The sequence below is a fragment of the Carcharodon carcharias genome, chromosome 3, assembly GCF_017639515.1.
Source record: "Carcharodon carcharias isolate sCarCar2 chromosome 3, sCarCar2.pri, whole genome shotgun sequence".
NCBI lineage: Eukaryota > Metazoa > Chordata > Chondrichthyes > Lamniformes > Lamnidae > Carcharodon > Carcharodon carcharias.
The window spans coordinates 54,021,521-54,043,839 of record NC_054469.1 but is presented as its reverse complement, the minus strand read 5'-3'; the positions used below and the strand labels follow the sequence as shown (position 1 = coordinate 54,043,839).

General features: G+C 42.0%; 1 protein-coding gene across 1 annotated transcript in view; it reads left to right on the top strand.

Annotated features, from left to right (window-relative positions):
- The first annotated feature begins 231 nt into the window (after window positions 1–231).
- The window catches only part of LOC121275993 (patched domain-containing protein 3-like), an 80,469-nt gene continuing 58,381 nt past the window's right edge, over window positions 232–22,319 (top strand). Inside the window, exons 1-4 of the mRNA XM_041183937.1 lie at window positions 232–948; window positions 5,031–5,146; window positions 5,231–5,382; window positions 14,086–15,724. Coding sequence (XP_041039871.1) covers window positions 232–948; window positions 5,031–5,146; window positions 5,231–5,382; window positions 14,086–15,724 — 2,624 coding nt within the window. The remainder of the gene's footprint in view (window positions 949–5,030; window positions 5,147–5,230; window positions 5,383–14,085; window positions 15,725–22,319) is intronic.

Sequence of the window (22,319 nt, the reverse complement as noted above, 5' to 3'; positions counted from 1 at the left end):
GCCTCCAAAGCAACAGACGGATGGCAGTTTCTTTTTGGTTGTTGTACAGTAAATGTAAACAGAAGCAGCCACTGGCAGTTATTATTGGGTGATTTCATTTCAGCAGCTCAATGAAGCAGAAAACATTCACACTGATGTCCAGAATGTCTCTTCTTCCAGCTTTTAAACACTGAACTCCGCAGACGTGAAGATTACAGAACCGGATTTTGTTTTACCAGTCTGTCCCCCAGCATGACTCAGTGCCAGACTAATTGCATTGAGAAACATCTCTGCAGTGCTTTTCGTAAACTTGGATATTTCGTGAGTAAAAATGCCTGGTGGTTCTTCACAATTCCTCTGATCCTTTCAGCAGGTCTGGGTTCAGGTTTTTATTTTTTATCCAAAAATGAAGCCAATGACATCGAAGAGCAATTTACACCCATTAATGGACCAGCAAAATCTGAGAGAGAGTTTATTAAAAAACATTTTCCAACCAATGAACTTAAATTCTCGGGACAGAGGCTTTACACAGAGGGGTCATATGCTTCTTTGATTGCTGTTTCGAAAGATGACAACATCCTTACAAATATTGCCTTTCAAGAGATTGTATCACTCGATGAAAAAGTTAAGCAGTTTAGCCTCGCTTATACCCGGGATGTCACTGTCAACTATTCTTCTCTTTGCGTACGGACAGCAGGCTCTTGCTTTTCAAATGGAATTTTAAATTTTATATATCACAGTTTGGTAACCAGAACTAAAATTAAATATCCTATAATGAACGAAACTTTTATTGGTTTAGCTGTCGGAGGTGTAAAACTAAATCAAAGTTACATTACAAAAGCAAAGGCGATTAGACTTGATTATTATTTACAAGAAGGTAATGATGAAATAAAAAAGCGCAGCTTGCTGTGGCTCAAGAAATTCCTTCAAATTTTTCCAAATGAATCGAAGAATCAGGAGAGCATTACGGTGAGTTTTTAATATGTGCCTGTATTTCTGAAAGTCTATTCCTTGAATTGAAATTAATCAGTTGTTCTCGGTAAATATAATGGAAGATTTTTGCCTTCTATCCCGGACTGTCACAATGAGCTAGGACTCTTTTGATCAGTTTTCTTTCATGCCAAATACTGCGTTAAATACAACAAAAGCAATTTATATTTGTTTCGCCTTTAATGTAATCACCTGTCCCAGGGGGCTTCACAGGAGCGTTATCAAACAAAGCGCGACACTGAGAAACACGAGGAGAAATTAGAGCAGATGATCAGAAACTCAGATTTTGAGGAGCGTGTTGAAGGGTGAAGTATAGAGATTCAGGGAGGGAATTTCAGAGGTTTGAGCCTAGACAGCTGAAGGCGCAGCCAGCAGTGGTGGAACAATTGAAATCATGTTAGGAGAGAAACCTGAATTAGCGGAGTACAGATATTGAAGTGGGTTGGGGGCTAAAGGAGATTATAGAGAGAGACAGAAGCGAGAGACAGTGGTGAGATTTCAAAACCAGGATGAGAATTTTAAAATGGAGGGAGTTTTCAGGTATATGCTCCATTCATAGATAGGAGGCCGGAGGCAGCCTAATCGGCAGTTCTTAAGAGGATCGCTGAAGACACATCTATAAACACCCCAGGTAACTTTTTAGAATGATTGTTGTGGAGTTAGGAGGAGCATTAATGTTTATCAGTGTGGGTCCTTTCGTTCCTTCCCCAGGTTGCATCCCCAGCTTTAATTCTTGACTTCAGATTCAGCTCCTGGATTTCCCAGCCCTGCAAACCTGATTGGTCAACTGCCTGTGAATATTGGTTCATCTTCATTTCTTGTCCCCACCAAAACCACTACTCTATCTCACCTTGTACAGTGCTCTCCACTCCCTTCACTTCAAGAGATGCAGGTGAACATTTATAGTGGACAAAACCAAAAAACTGTTGAAGAGTCATACAGACTCGAAACATTAACTGTGTTCCTCTCTGCAGATGCTGCCAGACCTGCTGAGTTTTTCCAGGTATTTTTATTTTTATTTTTATTTATGGTGGACAACTGGCTGAGCTATTTATCGTCATATCTGTCTGGACCACATAATCCATTATTGGGTTCTTTCCTGTGTCAAAATTGTTCATTAATCTAGAATCATCCTGGAATGCAAAGTTAACCCCCCACTTCATTTTTCAACTACTGACCATCTTCATAAACCATTTTCCCATGCCTCCTCCGCCCTGAAAGAAGCTCATTGACTACTTAATCACTAAACTAGGAACATCTATTCAGCTGTCTCTGTCACTTCCCACCTTCCCCTAGCCCACCCATTCTGACATTGTCACTGAACTTGCAACTCTAGTTTCTCTCCTAACACATGCCCTCTTTGAGGTAACTTCTCCATGAGACCCACCTCCTGATGTCTCATCTGTACTCCTATCAAACTGTTAACCAACTTCTCTTTCTCATCCCATTGAGCATTAATATTGTTACATTAACAATTCCCTCTTTCAAGTACTGTCCCCCTCCCATTCAACACTGCCATCATCATCCCCTTCCTCAAAAACTCACTGCTCGCCCACACTGTCCTTGCAAGCGACCCCCTCATCTTCAACATCCCTTTTCTCTCCAAAGTCTGCCCCTACCATATCATTAAAATGGTGCAAATTGCATCCTATGTCATTGTGACCATGGTAAATTATCCCTCCTCATCCTTTTTAGGCCTATCTCCAATCTTTCACAGAGTTGACCACACCAACATCTCCTCTGTCATCCAGTTTAGCTAGCCAGAGAATCACCTGCTATACTTTGCTTTCAGCTTCCACACCCTGTGAAGGGGCCATTAAATTCCACCCTACATACCTTTAGTCCCCTCATTTTCTCATCAACAAGCTGTTTGTTGGTAGCACCATTCAAAAGCACAACAACAGCCCCTCAAAGACCATGACAGTCCCCAGATCTACCTCACACCACCTCTCTAAATCCCTCCACCAAGTTTGAGTTGCCGCACTGCTTGTCTGTCCCTGCCACAAATTCCATTCCCTGCACCCCTACTCCATCCCTCTCCCCAGCAATTATATGAGGCTAGAACACAACCTTGTGGTTAAATTTGACCAACATTGGCTCTTGGTTCAGCAATGCCTGACCCTTAATATTCCCATCCTTGTTTTCAAATCTTTCCATGGTCTTCCCCTCTCTATGGCTATAACCTTCTCTAGCCCTAAAATCACCAGGACATTAAAAAAGATGTTCTTTTTATTTTTTTTGAACTTTTCTCATTATCAGATATAAAAATATTGAAATTGGGACAAAGGGCTGTTTGGCTGACAGTCAACCATCATCCAAGAGCACTGTTAATAATACTTTCCAGCACTTTGTGATGGTCAAAAGTAGACTGATGGGGCGGAAATTGGCCTGGTGGGATTTTTCCTACTTCTTGGCATAGGACAAACCTGGACAATTATCTACAATGTTGGGTAGATGTCAGTGTAGTAACGGTGCTGGAACAGCTTTGCTAGGGGTGCAGCTAGTTCTGCAGGAAAATGTGTGATATTTTCAGTACTTATTGCTGTAATGTTGCCAGGGCTCATAGGCTTTGCAGGATCCAGTGCCTTCACCTTTTTCTTGATATTGCGCATTTACCTGGGTTGGATCTGTTCTCAACTGTTCTCCAAAGTTGGTCCTCCCCAATTAATTAATTTTATTCTGGATTGCTCCTTGTCCTTTTCCATAGCCAATCTAAAGCTTATGGCACTATAAACACTGACTCCTAAATGTTCCCCTGACACTCGATCCACTTGACCAACTGAATTCCCCAGAACTAGAGCCAGCTTTGCCTCCTTCCTGTTGAAGGGTCATGAGGACTCGAAACGTCAACTCTTTTCTTCTCCGCCGATGCTGCCAGACCTGCTGAGTTTTTCCAGGTAATTCTGTTTTTGTTTTGGATTTCCAACATCCACAGTTTTTTTGTTTTTGCCTCCTTCCTATTCACCAACCTAAACATTCACTCCTTCACACCAATGCACAGTTGCAGCAGATTGTAGCACCTACAAGATACATTCTGGCAACTCATCAAGGCTGCTTCAACAGCACCTTGCAAACCCATGACCTCTACCATCTGACAAGGGCAGCAGATGCATGGGAACAACATGACCTGCAAATTCCCCTTCAAGTCACAAGCCATCCTGACTTGGAACCCATTCACTGTTCCTTCACTGTCACTGGATCAAAATCCTGGAACTCCCTTTCTAACAACACTGTAGGTGTACCTGCATCACAAGGACTGCAGCGGTTCATGAAGACATCTCACCATTATCTTCTCAAGGGCAATTATTGATGGACAACAAATGTTAACCTAGCCAGAGACATGTGCATCCTATAAAAGAATGTTAAAAATCTCCAAGTTTTCTGCACTTCTAGCAGGTGCAATATGCTCTAAATTTAGGTGGCATTATATCAAATTCCCCTTAGTCATTGCTAAATTATGGCTTCTACGATTGGGCTACACATCTCAGTTGTGTTACTGTTCTGAGCACTTTGAAAGGACAGTGCTGTCTTCTAGCATTCATTTGATGTAAATAAAGACTGAAGAATGTGAGGGCATCAAAGAAATTATTTTAAGTGTGGCAAACCATATTGGTCATGTTCCTGTTTGTAATTATAAATTAAGGGATCACAGTATTGTTCTGAAATAATGGGTAACCAGTGTGGACAATGATCTTTTCACTGTCTTTTCATGTACATAAGTTGATAAAAACTTTAAAATAAATTTCCATCAATGTTGCAACATGCAGGAATACGCAACTAATATTTATGATGAATGAATGTAATTTTATTAAGAAAAGTAAAAGAAAACAATGTTTCAGGAAATGTCAGTCAGTTATTGTTCATACTGAAAAAAATTGTTCTTAAATAAGAATTAAACTTTGCCTTCATTGCAGATTATGTCATAACCTATAGATTTAATACATAACTCATACATTTAATATGTATGAGTAAAAAGGTGGGAAATCTCCTATACAAGATGTAGTTGGCTGAAAAGAACATTATACTGCCTTTGATAATTAACCTTTGTTCCTGAATTACAGGTCTCTTATTTCACATCACTATCAAGGCAAGAAGAATTTGAAGAAAATTCTAAAAGAATTATTCCTTTGTTCTCTATTACATATTTTCTTTCAATATCCTTCTCCATCACGTCTTGAGGTACAACTATATTTCCACATTTATTTGTAACACACTTTCATGGAACATATCATGTTGTGTCATAGAAGGTTTTGCAATTTATTTTCAGGTTTGACTGTGTGAGAAACAAGGTCTGGGTTGCTGCTCTGGGAGTTATATCAGCTGGATTAGCTGTGCTGTCAGGATTCGGGCTGCTGTTGTTCTGTGGGATGAAATTTGCCATCAATTCTGCTAATGCACCTTTTCTGATTCTAGGTCAGTAATATTTATTTAACCAATAAAAAATATTGTCAAACTTCAATGGATTGTACTCCCGAATTTGCCTGTTTGGAATGCACAATGGCCTGACCCCTACCTGTCATCCGAAGAACCGGTGCAGACATGGCAGGCTGAATCACGACCTCCTGTGCTATAACAGTTCTCTGATTCTGATTCTTTTTCACATGTTCTCCTTTGTACATCTTGGTCAGGATTCTACGGCTCCTTCCACCCAGTGGGATATTACGGTCCCGCTAAACTAAATGAAAATTAAAACGGCTTGCCGCATCTGCTGAGGGAGACACGCCACGGCGGGTCTGTAAAATCCTGACCCTTACCTTATTCCATCTCTCTCACTTCTCCTTTAAAATCTCTTTCTCTACTGCCAAAACCCAAATTTCTCACTGAAATATCTTCACCCCTTTCCTCCCTGCATTGAGCAACTGCTTATTCTTGATGATTTCCACCACCATCCTAAATCACCTTGCCCTCCTGTCAGCCCTCAACCTCTCCCTCCACAAAAACTACTACTCATAGTCGTGACCAACTTTGCCATCTCACATGACCTCTCTATTCCGATCATCTCAGTATTAAATAAAGCCACCTTTAATCATTTCCTTGTTTCCTTCACCCTTATATCCCCACTTTCTTCTTCGTCTCTACCTATGAAAACTCTCCTGAGTCACCTATGATAACACATTTCCTGACCTGGATTGGCTCTCGTTCTCCAAAGCATTGATTGAAAAATTTTCAATCTCATGTTCATATCCTTCCATGGCTTTGACCCTCCCTATTTCTTTCACTTTCTCCAGACCTACAACCCTTCAAAAACTCTGTGTTCCTCCAATTAAGGCTTCTTGTGCATCTCCTATATCATTCACTCCACCATTGGTGCTGTACTTTACTCACCTAGATTCTAGGATTTGGAATTCCACATCACAAGAACACAGGAATCAGTAGCAGGCTTAGGTCATTCGGTAAGATCATGGCTGATCTGATTGCAACCTCACCTCCATTTTCCTGTCTGCCCTCCATAACCGTTGACGGTCTTGTTGATCAAAAACCTATCTAACTCAGCCTTGATTTTTTCTATTGATATTTGTGAAGTTCTCTCAGGATCTTACATCTTTCGGTAAGATCACCCCTCATTATTCTTCTCATTCCCTTCCCAAACCTCTCTACATCTCTTCTTCTTAAAACCTACCTCTTTGATAAGCTTTTGGTTATCCATGGTAATATCCTTCATGACTCAGTGTCAAAAAAATGATTATTGATTATGCTCCTTGAGGCACATTCAAATATTTTCCAACCGTAAAGTAACTGTATAACTGGAAGCTGTTGTTGCATGAAACGGTAAATGGCTCTGTGTTGATTATTCAAAGGTATAGTGACTGTTTCTAAATTCAATAGTGAATGTTCATTCAAACGAAAAATAACTTACAACTGTTGACTAATTTTGGGATTTTCTGAATAACCCTAATGAAACATGTTCTTACAGTGCAATATGTAAGACAAGTTTCTTAGTATCACAATTTTATTTTGCTGGCACTAACACAATCAGCTACTCAGTACACTATACTTCTCGATCTTCTACTCAAGAAACTGTAAAGCATATTCATTTCCTGTGGATTTTCAGGTTATCTGAGTGTGTCAGATATGTATACAATGCCTGCCAATCTGCCAGACACACTGGACTAGGCTACTTCTCTTTGTAGGGCTTTAATAAATCAAACTACTTATATGGAAGCTGCAGATTTAATCACAACCACATTGACAGTGGGGAAGGCAGTGAAGGTTAGGTGAAAGAAAACTCTGAATCATTCCTGGACTAATGCCAAAATCCCCTTAGTGCTTAGCTCAGGAATAGGCAAATGCCTGAGAGCGGGTCTGCCGCTAAGAGGCTTCTTTAAGGATATATTCGAAGAGGCCGTCCTAAGATACCTGAATACAGATCAAACAGCCAGACCTTGCCTGGGATAATGAGTTTGTTTGATAGCTGTGTCTGAGAACTTTGAGAAGATGAGACAGTCATTGATCACTGTAGTCATTTTTAATAGACTGCTTGATGACCTCCCAAAGAGAGGATTACATTGGGGTTTTTATATTTAATTTACGATTATGGTGACCAGGAAAGAAGCTAGACCAGATGAGATGCTGTTACCTGCTTCACAGCACAAGAAGTAAACTTCTAGGCCCAATCTTTCTTCGTGCAAGGGCTGGGTTGGGCAGCAGACTGGCGGATCTCTGCAGCATGAGGCACAGTATATTTTCGCTCCCAGGCCTCATTTAAACAAAACAACTTGCTACCTACCTGACCCGTGGGAATCACCGCCTGGCTGGTGGATGAGAGTGGGAGTTTGAATGGTAAAAGGCTGCTGCAGGAGGACTGAGGGAATTTTCCTTTGACATGAACTAAGATTTTATGTTTATGTAAGGCAAACTCCAAAGGAAGGAGAAATAAATTGACCACAGTAAACTGGATTAAACTTTTAATAGGTAAACCTACAGACAAGAGCAAGAATTATTTAAAGAAATATTTGGCACAATACAATACCAGTACATACCCCAAAAAGATGAAATCTCTACTTGTGCATTTCAACATAGTCAACAAACAACGTAAGAGACAGTATTAAGCTAAAAGGAAAGGCTGGCAAAAAGTGGAAACCTAGCATGCTGGAGTTCACTTCCCCAGAAAACTAAGGATGTTGGATCAATTGAAATTTTTAACATTGAGATTGACAGATTGCTAATAGAGGGAGTCTCGAGGGATAGCTGAGATGGGGCCTTTTTTTTTATTCATTCATGGAATATGGGCTTCACTAGCTGGGCCAGCATTTATTGCCCATGCCTAATTGCCCTTGAGAAGGTGCTTGTGAGCTGCCTTCTTGAACTGCTGCAGTCCATGTGGTGTAGGTACACCCACAGTGCAGTTAAGGAGGGAGCTCCAGGATTTGCCCAGCAACAGTGAAGGAACGGTGATATATTTCCAAGTCAGGATGGTGAGTGAGTTGGAGGGGAACTTCTAGGTGGTGGTGTTCCCATCTATTTGTTGCCCTTGTCCTTCTAGATGGTAGTGGTCATGGGTTTGGAAAGTGCTGTCTAAGGAACTTTGGTGAATTCATGCAGTGCATCTTGTAGATGGTACACGCTGCTACTACTGTGAGTCGGTGGTAGAGGGAATGAATGTTTGTGGATATGATGCCAATCAATTGAGCTGCTTTGTCCTGGACGGTGTCAAGTTTCTAGAGCGTTGTGGAAGCTGCACTCATCCAGACAAGTGGGGAGTATTCCATCACACTCCAGACTTGTGCCTTGTAGATGGTGGACAGGCTTTGGGGAGCCAGGAGGTGGGTTACTCATTGCACAATTCCTAGCCCCAGACCTGCTCTTGTAGCCAGAGTATTTATATGGCTAGTGCAGTTCAGTTCCTGGGTGACCACCAGGATGTTGATAGTGGAGGATTCAGTGATGGTAATGCCATTAAAAATCAAGAGGCAGTGATTGGATTCTGTGATTGTGGCAACATGAGGTAAGCTTTTTGGTACACAGCGAGTGGTTAGCGTCTTGAACGCTAAGTGAAGGTAGATTCAAGCATGGCTTTCAAAAGACAATTGTATCATTATCTGAAAAGGAAACATTTTCAGGGCAGTGGGGAAAAGACGGGGAAGTGGGACTATGTGAGATCAACTTGCAGAGAGCCAGCACGGACATGATGGGCCGAATGGTTTTCTTCTGTGCTGCTTTGGGCTGAATGAGAGTGCTTCAGTTGGAGTTTGGTGAGAGGGGGAGTTTTAAGGGTTAATTTCTATCTAAAGTCTAATCTTTTTTTAATTTAGCAACTAACTAAAAGTTGCTCTTTGGGTTGGGAGAAGGTGACTTTTAGTCCAGCTTTAAAAGGGGTTATGCAGGCTCTGCTTGCAGCTACAGATAGTAAATTAGTTAACTGGCTTAAACCAGCTTTTAGAAGCTAGATTCAGGCTGCAAGCCATCTGCAGTGCTACTTTTGACTGCACTGGAGTGCTGATTTGGGCTGCATTAGAGTGCTTCAGTTGGAGTTTGGTGAGAGAGAGAGTTCGCTGAACAGGGAAGGAGGTGACCATTTCATTTTCTGCATTTCCTCAGTAAGAAGAACTGTGGCCATGGTAAGTAGGACCTGGTGAGTATTTCTTCTGTCCTTAGTATTCTCTAAACCAGAGGAAGTAAAAGTAAATGGAGTAATTTAAAGGTAAGTCATGGCAGGGCAGCTTGGCCAAGTGGAATGCTCCTCCTATGCTATGTCCAGGGCAGCCATGTTTGCAGGAAGTGCCTTCAGCTGCAGCTACTCAAAATCAGTGTTTCAGAGCTGGAGCTGCAGCTGGAGTCACTGTTGGGGCATCTGCAAGCATGAGATCTTCGTGGATTGCACGCACAGTGAGGTGATCACACTGCAAGTAAAGGTGCACAGGCAGAAAGGGAATGGTGACAGCCAGACAGAGTAAAAGGATTAGGCAGGTAGTACAGGAGCCCCCTGGGTCCACCTTCCTCTCTATTAGATTTTCAGTTTTGGATACTGCTGGGGGAGATAGTTTCTCAAGGGAATGCAGCAAGAGCCATGTCCGTGGCTCAGCGTCTCAGAGGGGGGAAGAAAAGAGTGGGAGAGCAATAGTGACATAGGATTCTAGTGTAAGGGGAACAGATAAATGTTTCTGCAGCCGCAGACGTGATATCAGGATGGTATGTTGTCTCCCTGGTGCCAGGGTTAAGGATGTCACTGAGCGACTGCAGGACATTCTGAAGGGGGAGGTTGAACTGCCAGAGGTCGTGGTCCACTTTGATACCAACAACATAGGTAAAGAGAGGGATGAGTTCCTGAAAGCTGAATGTAGAGTGCTGGGAAATAAATTAAAAAGCAGGACCTAAAAGATAGTAATCTCAGGATTACTCCCAGTGCCACATGCTAGTGAGATCAGGAATAGGAGAATAGACCAGATGAATGCATAGCTGGAGAGATGGTGTAGGAGGGAGGGATTTAGATTCCTGAAGCATTGGGACCAATTCTGGGGAAGATGGGACCTGTACAAGCTGGATGGGGAGCATCCCAGCAAGACCAGGACCAATATCTTCGCAGGGGTATTCGCTAGTACTGTGGGGGAGGGTTTAAACTAGATTAGCGGGGGATGGGAAACTGAGCAGGGAGATATAAGAGAGGGAAACGAAGATAGGAATGAAAGGCAGAAAAGTAGAAAGCAAAAGTGGAAGGCAGAGGAAACAAGGGCTAGCAGCATAGGGCCATAGTACAAAAGGATGTATGAAAATGTTCAAAAGATGAGTCTAGAGGCACTGTATCTGAATGCACGGAGCATTCGTAATAAGGTAGATGAATTAACAGCGCAAAAGATGTAAATCGGTACGATATGATTGCGATTACAGAGACATGGCTGCAGGATGATGAAGACTGGGAACTGAATATCCAAGGGTACTCGATATTTAGGAAGGAAAGCAAAAGTAAAAGGAGGTGGTGTGATATTGTTAGGCAAGGATGAAATCAGTGCTATAGTGAGAAAGGATATTGGCTCAGAAGATCCAAATGTAGAGTCAGTCTGGATGGAGCTAAGAAGCAACAAGGGATGGCAAATGTTAGTGGGAGTTGTCTATAGGCCTCCAAACAGTGGTGGTAAGGTAGGGGGTGGCATTAAACCAGAAATTAGAGATGCATGTAACAAGTGTGCTACAGTGACCTGGGTGACTTTAATTTACATATAGACTGGGCAAATCATATTGGCAATAATACTGTGGTGTATGAATTCCTGGAGTGTGTGCAAGATGGTTTTTTTAGACCAGTATGTCAAGCAACCGATAAGGGAACAGGGCTATCCTGGATTTGGCATTATGCAATGAGAAGAGTTTAATTAATGGTCTTGTTGTGTGGGGTCCTTTAGGGAACAGTGACCATAACTCGATGGAATTCATCTTTAGGATGGAAAGTGAAATAGTCCAATCTGAAACTAGGGTGTCAAATCTTAATCAAGGAAACTACGAAGGTATGAGGCATGAATTGGCTAAGATAGATTGGGGAACTTCATTAAAAGGTGGACAGACAATGGCTAATATTTAAGGAACGAATGCATGCATTCCTTTCTGATGCAAAAACACAACAGGAAAAGCGGCCCAACCATGGCTAACAAAAGAAATTAAGGATAGCATTAAACCCAAAGCGGAGTCATATAAAATGCTGTAAAAAGTAGCAAGCCTGAGTGTTAGGAGCTGTTTAGGATTCAGCAAAGGAGGACCAAGAGATTGATTAAGAGGGGAAAACAGAGTATGAGAATAAACTTGCAAGGAATATAAAAGCGGAATGTAAAAGCTTCTATAAGTATGTAAAAAGACGAAGATTAGTGAAGACAAATGTAGGTCACTTACAGTGCGAAATGAGAGAATTTATAATAGATAACAAGGAAATGGCAGAGGAATTAAACAACTACTTTGGTTCTGCCTTCATGGAGAAAGATACAAATAAACTTCCCAGAAATACTATGGAATCAAGGGTCTAGTGAGAAGGAGGAGTTGAAGGAATTTAGTATTTCTAAAACAATAATGCTGGATTAATTAATGGAATTTAAAGCTGATAAATCCCCAGGGTTTGATAATCTTAATCCCATGGAGGTGGCCATGGAAATAGTGGAGGTGTTCGTTGTCATCTTACAAAGCTCTGCAGACTCTGGAACAGACCCAACAGATTGGAGGGTGGTAAATGTAACACCACTATTTTAAAAAGGAGGGAGAGAGAAAACAGGGAATTACAGACTGGTATCAGTAGTAGGGAAAATGCTAGAGCCTATTTAAAAGGATGTCATAACAGGACACTTAGAAAATATTATCAGGATTAGACAAATTCAACATGAATTGATGAAAAGGAAATCATGTTTGACAAGCCTACTGGATTTTTTTGAGGACATAAGTAGCAGAATAGATAAAGGAGAACTAGTGGATGTGGCGTATTGGGATTTTCAGAAAACTTTTGATAAAGTCCCACATAAGAGGTTAGTGTATAAAATTAAAGCACATGGGATTGGGGGTAATATATTGGCATGGATTGAGAATTGGTTAGCAGACAGGAAACAGAGAGTAGGAACAAATGGATCTTTTTCAGAGTGGCAGGCGGTGACTAGTGGAATGCCGTAGGGATCAGTGCAACTGTTCACAATATATATCAATGATTTGGATGAGGGAACCAAATATATTTCCAAGTTTGCCGATGACATGAAACTTGGTGGGAATGTGGGCAATGAGGAAGATGTTAAAAGGCCTCAAGGTGATTTAGACAGGTTAAGTGAGTGTCAAATACATGGCAGATGCAGTATAACATGAATAAGTGTGAGGTTATCCACTTCCATAGGAAAAACAGAATGGTAGAGTATTATCTAAATGGTGATAGATTAGGAAATGTTGATGTACAAAAGACCCTGGATGTCCTCGTACACCAATCACTGAAAGCAAGCATGCCGGTGCAGCAAGCAGTTAGGAAGGCAAATGGCATGTTGGCCTTCATTGCGAAAGGGTTTGAATACAGTAGCAAGGATGTCTTACTGCAGCTGTACAGGGCCTTGGTGAGACCACACTTGGAGTATTGTGTGTAGTTTTGATCTCCTTCCCTAGGAAAGGATATACTTGCCATAGAGGGAGTGCAGCGAAGATTCACAAAACTGATTCCTGGGATGACAGGATTGTCTATGAGGACAGATTGGGCCGACTAGGCCTGTATTCACTGGAGTTTAAAGAATGAGAGGAGACCTCATTGAAACATATAAAATTCTGACAGGGTTGAAGAGACTGGATGCAGGGATGATATTTCCTCTGGCTGGGGGATCTAGAACAAGAAGTCACCATCTCAGGATATGGGGTAGACCATTTAGGACTGAGATAAGGAGAAACTTGTTCACTCAGAGGGTGGTGATCCTGTGGAATTCTCTACCACAGAAGGCTGTGGAGGCCAAGTCACTGAATATATTTAAGAAGGAAATAGATAGACATCTGGACTCTAAAGGCTTCGAGAGATACGGGGAAAATGTGGGAGTATGACATTGAGATAGAGGATCGGCCATGATCATACTGAATGGCGAAGAGGCTTGAAGGGCCGAACGACCTACTGCTGCTTCTATTTTCTAGGTTTCGATGTAACTATTCTATGATTCTAAGCTGCATTTCCTGGTATAACCAAGCAGGTCTATCATGATGTTTTAGAGGATTGAAAGTCTAGCTATTGATCACGGATATTTTTGAAGCTCAAGTTTAGAATGCAGTGCATAGGACCTATGGCTGTACCGCATGCACTTGATTTAACATGCAGGCTGCAGACAATCATAGAAGTTGAGCAAATGCTTATTTAGATCAAACTGTTCCCAATTTCTGTATTGTGCAGCCTATAATTATAATGCTGCACTATGTCTGTATATGAGTAGCAATGTAGCAGGTAGAAAATGTAAGAACAGTACAGACAATGGCATAGTGTCATAGTGTCTGCATCTAACGGCAATATTTTGGTTTCTAATTTCATCTAAATCTTTGAAATTTAATTTAAATATTGAAATATGATGTTTAGCAACAAGCATTGACTTCATATAATGCATCATTCAGACGAGAATGTTAACTTCATTCCATTCCATTTGTGGTCATTAATTGATAATAACAGGTGCACTAATTCATCATATCTCGTATTTCTAGGTATTGGTGTAGATGATATGTTCATTATGCTCGCCAGCTGGCAAAAGACAAATGTTAAAGGTGAAGTTGAAGATCGCCTGGCAGAGACTTACGCTGAAGCAGCTGTTTCCATTACAATCACCACTGTGACTGACGTTTTAGCTTTTTATATTGGCATTTGGACACCTTTTCGATCTGTGCAGTCATTTTGTGTTTACACAGGTACAACTGTTCTGTTCTGCTTCATTTACAACATTACATTTTTTGGAGCTGTTCTCGCACTGAACGGGAAGAGAGAAGCCAGTAACAGACATTGGCTGACGTTCAGAAAGGTTAAAAGTGATCATGAGCCAGGAGAATCTAAATGCTATACAATGTGTTGTGTAGGTGGGGCTTACGATGAAGGAACAGGTGCAGAATCAGAACATCCAGTTTGCCTCTTCTTTAAGAAATATTATGGTCCATTCCTTACAAACCGGTGGACGAAGGCAATTGTGGTTCTTCTGTATGTTGGATATTTGACTGGCAGTATTTATGGCTGTTTAAACATCGAAGAAGGAATCGATCTCAGAAATCTGGCATTTGATGATTCATATGTCATTAAATTCTATGATGATCAAAGTGATTTTTTCTCCAAGTATGGACCACGAATCATGGTTTCTGTCACTGAATCTGTGGAATATTGGAATTCCACCATTCAGGATGAAATTGAAATCTGTCTGGATAGATTAGAAAGCAATTCATATGTAGATCGTAATCTGTCGGAATCCTGGCTTCGAGCGTATGTTGATATTTCTAAACGTAAGCAGATAGATATAAAGGAGAAAAATACATTCTTAGAAAACTTATCTAAATTCTTGCAATCTGTTCCTTTATTTAAACAAGACATTGAATGTTCAGAAAGTAACCAAACGATTATAGCCTCACGTTTTTTCATTCAGACCATTAATGTCAATAATTCAGTTGCTGAGAAAAACTTGCTGATTGAATTAAGAAAGCTGGCACGGGAATGTAAAATCCCTTTGCTAGTGTATCATCCTGCATTCATCTATTTTGATCAATATCTTGTTATTGTATCCAACACAATACAGAATGTAGCTGTGGCTGCTGGTGCAATGCTATTTGTTTCCTTATTATTAATACCTAATCCAATCTGCTCTCTGTGGGTAACATTTGCTACTGCATCAGTTTTAGTGGGTGTGGCTGGTTTCATGACTTTTTGGAATGTCAATTTAGATTCTATATCTATGATTAATCTGGTTGTTTGTATTGGTTTCTCTGTGGACTTTTCGGCTCATATTTCATACGCATTTGTTTCAAGTACCAAAGAAAGTGCCAATGAACGAAGCATTGATGCATTGTACACTCTCGGGTATCCTATCATCCAGGGGGCTGTTTCAACTATACTGGGTGTGGTTGTGTTGGCCGCTGCTGAAAGCTACATATTCAGGACATTTTTTAAAATCATGTTTCTTGTCATAACTTTTGGGGCAGCTCATGGTCTCATATTTCTGCCTTTGTTTCTGACATTTTGTGCAAAGTGCAGAAAGTCAAGCAGTGTAAAATCAGGCATGGCAACAAAATTACCAGAAAAGAATAACTATGTCAATGGACCATCCAACGAAAATTTTAAAAGCAACCCAAATGCAATTAGAGGAAGGTTAGATGAGCAAGATCTTGATTGTCCTCCATTCATGTTTTCTGCACCTCAAACACCTCGTCCCCTTCCCAAGGCAGCTTCTCATGCAATTTCAGGAGGTGTAACACTGGGCATTTTACCTCCTCACTCCCCATGGTCCAAGACCCCAAACATTCCTTCCAGGTGAAGCAATGCTTTACTTGTACTTTCAATTTAGTTTACCGCACTCACTGCTCACAATGCAGTTTCCTCTATATTGAGGTCCAACAGAGCCTGGGTGCCTACTTTGCGGAACACATCTATTTAATCCTCAAGCCCAACTCTAACGTTCCAGTCGCTTGTCACTTTAATTCACCACCTTGCTCTCATGCTCACATTTCTATCTTTGACTTGGAAACTATAACAATGAAGCATATAGTGGAAATGTGACATAGGGCCCATATGATGATGGAGGAATGTCAGATGAGCAAGACTCTGATTGCCCTAATTTCATGCCCTAATTTCATGTTCCCTTCCCATGGAACCTTCTCATGTAATTCCAGGAGGTGTAACACCTGTCTTTTTATCTCCTTTCTCCTCAATGTCCAAGGCCCCAAATATCCCTTGCAGGTGAAGCTGTGACTTACTTGTACTCCTATTTATTTAGTGTACTGCATTTGCTGCTCACAATGTGGTTTCCACTACATTTGGAAACCCAAACACAGACTGGGTAACTGTATTGCAGAACACCTTCACTTAGTCCTCAAGACTGCATCCAACCTTCTGGTTGCTTGTAATTTTAACTCACCACCTTGCTGTCATGTTCACATTTCTGCCCTTGATTTGCTGCCATGTTCAAATGAAGACCAATGCAGGTTTGAGTAACAGCACCTCATCTCAGAAAGGCACTTTACAGCCTTCTGGACTCAACATTGATTGAATAATTTCAGGAATGAACTCTGTCCTCCATGTTAATTTTTCTTTTGGCAAATAGAAGCCTGTATCATGTTTTCATGTTCATGCTCCCAGACAGAGCTGTCCATTATTCTGCCATTAACAATTACTCTGGACCAATGCTTTCTTTCTTATTGTAACCATTACCACTACTTTTGCCTCTTGTTCCATAACATTTTTGTTATTTAATCTCTCCCTCCCTGTAATCTATCTTTGACTGTCACTTTTCTCCCCTTTTCCCTTGAAAGCCTCGGGAGTTCATCTCTTTGTCCATGTTTGAACCTAGGCTGTAATGAGTTAGGAGCAGAGTGGCCCTGGTGGAACCCAAACTGGGCATCAGTGAGCAGGTTATTGCTTAGCAAGTGCCATTTCATAGCACTGTTGATGACCCTTTCCTTAACTGATGATGGAGAATAGACTGATGGGGCGGTAATTGGCCAGGTTGGATTTGTCCTGCTTTTTGTGTACAGGACATACCTGGGCAATTTTCCACATAGCTAGGTAAATGCCAGTGTTGGAGCTGTACTGCAATAGCTTGGCTAGGGGCGCGGTAAGTTCTGGAGCACAAGTCTTCAGTACTGTTGCTGGAATATTGTCAGGGCCCACAGCCTTTGCAGTACCCAGTGCCTTTAGCTGTTTCTTGATATTACGTGGAGAATTGGCTGAAGACTGACATCTGTGATGCTGGAGACCTATCCGGAGGAGGCCGAGATGGATCATCCACTCGGCACGTCTGGCTGAAGATTGTTGCGATGTGCTGGACTCCTCCATCATTGAGGATGGGGATATTTGTGAAGCCTCTTCCTCCAGTGAGCTGTTTGATTGTCACCACCATTCACAACTGGATGTGGCAGGACTGCAGAGCTTAGATCTGATCCATTGGTTGTGGGATCGCTTAGCTCTGTCTACCACTTGCCGCTTATGCTGTTTGGCATGCAAGTCATCCTGTGTTATAGCTTCACCAGGTATATTTTACATTTTTAGGTATGCCTTGTGCTGCTCCTGGCTTGTCCTCCTGCACTCTTCATTGATTCAGGGTTGATCCCCTAGCTTGATGGTAATGGTAGAGTGGGGGATATGCTAAGCCATGAGGTTACAGATTGTGTTCAAGTACAATTCTGCTGCTGCTGATGGCCCACAGTGCCTCATAGATGCCCTATCTTGAGTTGCTAGATCTGTTTAAAATCTAACCCGTTTAGCATGGTGGTAGTGCCACACAACACGATGGAGGGTATCCTCAATGTGAAGCCGAGACTTCACCTCCACAATGACTGTGTGGTGGTCACTCCTACCGACACTGTCATGGACAGATGCATCTGCCAGTAAGCATCTGTAGGTTGGCAAGGATGAGGTCAAGTATGTTTTTCCCTCTTGGTTCCCTCACCACCTGGCGCAGACTCAGTCTAGCAGTTATGTGTTATAGAACTCGGCCCGTAGTGGTGTTACTGAGCCACTCGCCACTGGACATTGAAGTTCCCCCACCCAGAATATATTCTGCACCTTTGCCACTCTCAATACTTCCTCCAACTGATTCATCAGCTGAGGGAGTGTGGTACGTAGTAATCAGCATGAGGCTTTCTTGCCCATGTTTGAGCTGATGCCATGAGACTTCATGGGGTCCAGAGTCAATGTTGAGGCAACTCCCGACTGTATACCGCTGTGCCGCCACCTCTGGACAGTGGTGGTGGTGGTGTCGGGGACATTATCTGTAAGGTATGATTCCGTGAGGATGACCATGTCAGGCTGTTGCTTGACTAGCCTGTGAGACAGCTCTCCTAATTTTGGCACTAACCCCCAGATGTTAGTAAGGAGGACTTTGCAGGGTTGACAGGGCTGATTGCCATTGTTGTTTCTGGTGCTTAGGTTTCATTCCTTTTTTGTTACGTTGTAGCAGTTTGTTACAACTGAGCTAGGCCATTTCAGAGGGCATTTTAAAATTCAACCACATTGCTGTGGGCCTAGAGTCATGTGTAGGCCAGACCAGGTAAGGACAACAGATTTCCTTCCTTACAGGCTATCAGAGAACCTGATGGTTTCATAGTCATCATCATTAGGCTTTTAATTCCATATTTTTGTTTATATTGAATGTGGTGGGATTCAAACCCCGGTCTCCACAGCATTACCCCGGGTCTCTGCATTACTAGTCCAGTGACAATACCACTAAGCCATCTGAGTTAACTCAAAATGTTTATTCTGTTTCTCTCTCCAGGGATGCTGCCAGACCTGCTGAGTTTTTCCAGCACTCTGTTTTTATTCCAGATTATTCCAGATGGTCCATAGCTGTCTGGGTGATAAATACAAATTTTTTTTGTTTTCTCTTCTAGAATGAAGTAAAACAGATTGGAGTGCTGTATACCAATTCTCCCAACTGTGGTAACATATGGGGAAGAATTTCCCCGTTGGCGAGTGTGGTCGGGGCCCGCTTGCCGATGCGTAAGATGACGCACAGTGATGTCAGGTGAACGTTCCAACGTCACCGTGAGCCATTTAGATTGTCAGTTCGGCTGGCACGCAGACAACGTGGCTGCGCGCCCGCCAAACAATCAAAAGCTGATTAAGGCCATTAACAAAGTAACTAAGGTTGTTAAGAATGCTGCCCGTCCAACCTTAAGGTTGGCGGGCAGGTGAAGAGCCCAAGCAGCCTTCGCATTTTTCATGAAACCTTATCCATGCGCGGGATGAGGTTTCCTGAATGGTTTATTAATTTCATAATAATTTTTGAAAAAATAAATGGACCTGTCCCAGCTCTTGTGACAGATTCACATGTCCTTAAATTTTTTTTTCAACTTTATTACATTTGCCTCGGAGATTTCTGTGCTTTTTTGTGCGCATGCACAAGTCAGGGAATCCCCCTCCCCGCCTGCACAGGGAGCGCACAGCACGGGTGTGCATCACGCTGGGTGGGCCTTAATTGGCCCGACCACGTAAAATGGCGGCACACACCCGATTGGGGACGCCGATCGGGTTCCTGCCCATCCCCGCACAACCCCCCCAATAGAGGGAAAATTCAGCCATGATATTTTATAATACATTTCAATTGAAATAGCTTGTCATTATAAATAAATGAATTAAAACCCAAATGGGGAAAAGTTTAACAATTAACAGCTATACCTTTATAATGAAATTTTAAACAGAAATTCTATACAATGGGTTATTTTAAGATAGCATTTAAAGAAAGATTCATTGATAACATAGGTGCACATATTTACACAGAAGTTTTATGCATTTCTGGGGTAATATGGTCACTAGGGAGTAGGGAGGGAGATAGCCAGACTCAGCTGGACAGGGCCACCCCACTTTTTGCTGCGGATGTTGCTGCATTCAATTTGGATTTTAGGGGATACCATTTTACCTGCACCCTTACTAAAAAGTCATTCAGGAGCCCCTCCACGAAAAAGCCAACCACCATACTGCCATTTTACACTCTGGGAGCATTAATCGGCTCAGGGTGAGATTTCTGCCCCCATTTGGGGACAAAGACCTGACTTGGAGAGCTGCCAACCAATCTAATTGTCTGGCTGTTCTGTAGTCCCATTAGCACCAGGTTTGAGTGGTGGTCACTATTGGGATTACAGCCAGAACCTGAAAAGTGGTTATGGCAGTCAGATTAAGGTAAGCCCGGTAATGGAGGGCAGGCCCAGCAAAGTGGGTAGGGAGGTGGGCAGTTGGCTTTGCAAGGCCCGAGGCATATGACCTTGTGGGGGTGCCTCCAATGTGATTGTAGACCCCCAAAGGTAGGTCTCCTAGCCCCCTGCTGTCCGACATCAGCTTGCCAGTAAAAGCTGCCAGCTTTGGCCTGGCTCTCCCCATGCTGCAGGTAAAACACCGACAGGGGCATGAGTACCATGACCTCTGCCCTCTATTTTGATTTCTTTTTTTTGCCAAGCTCCAGTCTTTATCTTGTTTTCATGTTTTTGTTTTCAGACAGAGCTGTCCATTATTCTGCCATTAAATGTATTATAAAATATCATGGCTGCCATTAGGGCAGAATATTACACTTGACGTGTGGGCATGCCCCTGACATGCCCGAGTGTAAAATGATGCATGATGACATCGGGTGTACCTCCTGACGTCACTACACATTTGCGCAATATTTTGTTTGGCGGGCGCGCACTGGAGTCGGCTGTGTACCCACCAGTAATTAAAAGGCCAATTAAGGCCATTAACAAGCTAATTAAATTCAAATCTATGCTGCTCGTCCAACCTTACAGTTGGTGGGGAGGCGAAAAGGCCAAGCTGCCTTTACATTTTTTAGGAAACCTCATCCTAAACATTAAATAAAAACTATTTTGGAATTAAAAATATGTTGTGAGCCACATGAGAGGACATGTTGTATTAAATTTTTACTTTATTAATTATTAATTTTTATTAATCTTTTAAAGAAGCGATTCAATCTCCCTGAGGCAGCTCTTTCTCATGCATGTGCGAACTGCGCACAAGGCCCGGCTCTCCCTCCTACCCCCGCCCGCTCAGTGCTGACACTTGCGATCCATGCAGGGCGGGCCTTAATTGGCCCACCGGTGTGAAATCGTGGTGCGGAGCCGAACGCGGGTGGCAGTTGGCTGCCCCACTGCCCCAACTGAGCACCCCTGCCAAGGGCAAAATCCTGCCCCTACTCTGGACCAATGCTTTGTTTCTTCAATGCAACCATTACCACTCCCTTTGCCCTACTGTTGCATAATGTTTTTGTTATTTAATCTTTCCCGCCCTCTAACCTATTTGTGACCAGCCCTTAATAGGCCAAAGGGCATGCAGGCCAGCCAACGCATCAACGTGAGAGGCAAGGCAGTTTGGGGTGGGCAGGAAGGCAACAGGCACTTAAATGTTGCACATACATCCCTTGCCTTCAAACACACTAGTGGGGTGTGTAAAATTCAGTGCAGTCTCTGGCAACTGGTATGTTGTATGGTCAAAATTGATTTAATCATAAAACAATTGTCCTGAAATTACAGCTTGGAATTCTAGTGTTCATATAAAGTTTCTGTCTATGATTTTAGCAGATATGTTAACATAATTAGCCTGCATTTTTTTATTGATGGTCCTTTGGATTGTCCCAAGAAATATATTCATCTTGCCCTTTTTCTGTTAATCTCTATTCTTCACTGACATTCTTTCATTCTTTGTCCCTTCTTTACATCTTTTCCTTTCTTTTTTTTTCCTTCTTGATCAGGTGAATTTGGTAGCGAAGTAAGAACATTAAAAAAATCCAGAGGGAGGAAAGGTAATTTGGGACATCAAATTACCTCTGTTTATCCACACATGATTATTTGCCTACAAAACAATAACAGCAGTTCAAAAGTTTTTCAATGGCTGTGTTGAGGATCTGGTGTGGCACTATATAAATGAAAATGTTTTTTTCCCTATAGTCATATCTGACACACAACAGTGGATCCCTTATAGAGTAATAATGTAATGATGCTGCTAAAATAACAGAGAATGAAATTTCAGGTGAAACATTAACGTTCACCTGTCAGCATCTTAAGGCATATGATGATGCTATTGGTTAACAAATTAAATCAAAAAGTGTTGAGCTTGGAGACAATTATTTCTTCTGTTTTAGGATGTCAACACAAAACATATATATATAAATCTTGTGCTACGAGTTTAAGAATTTCAAAAGCTACCTGTAGTAACAAGGGGTAATTTTCCTATATTATGCTTTGAACAGAGCCTCGCCTGCCAA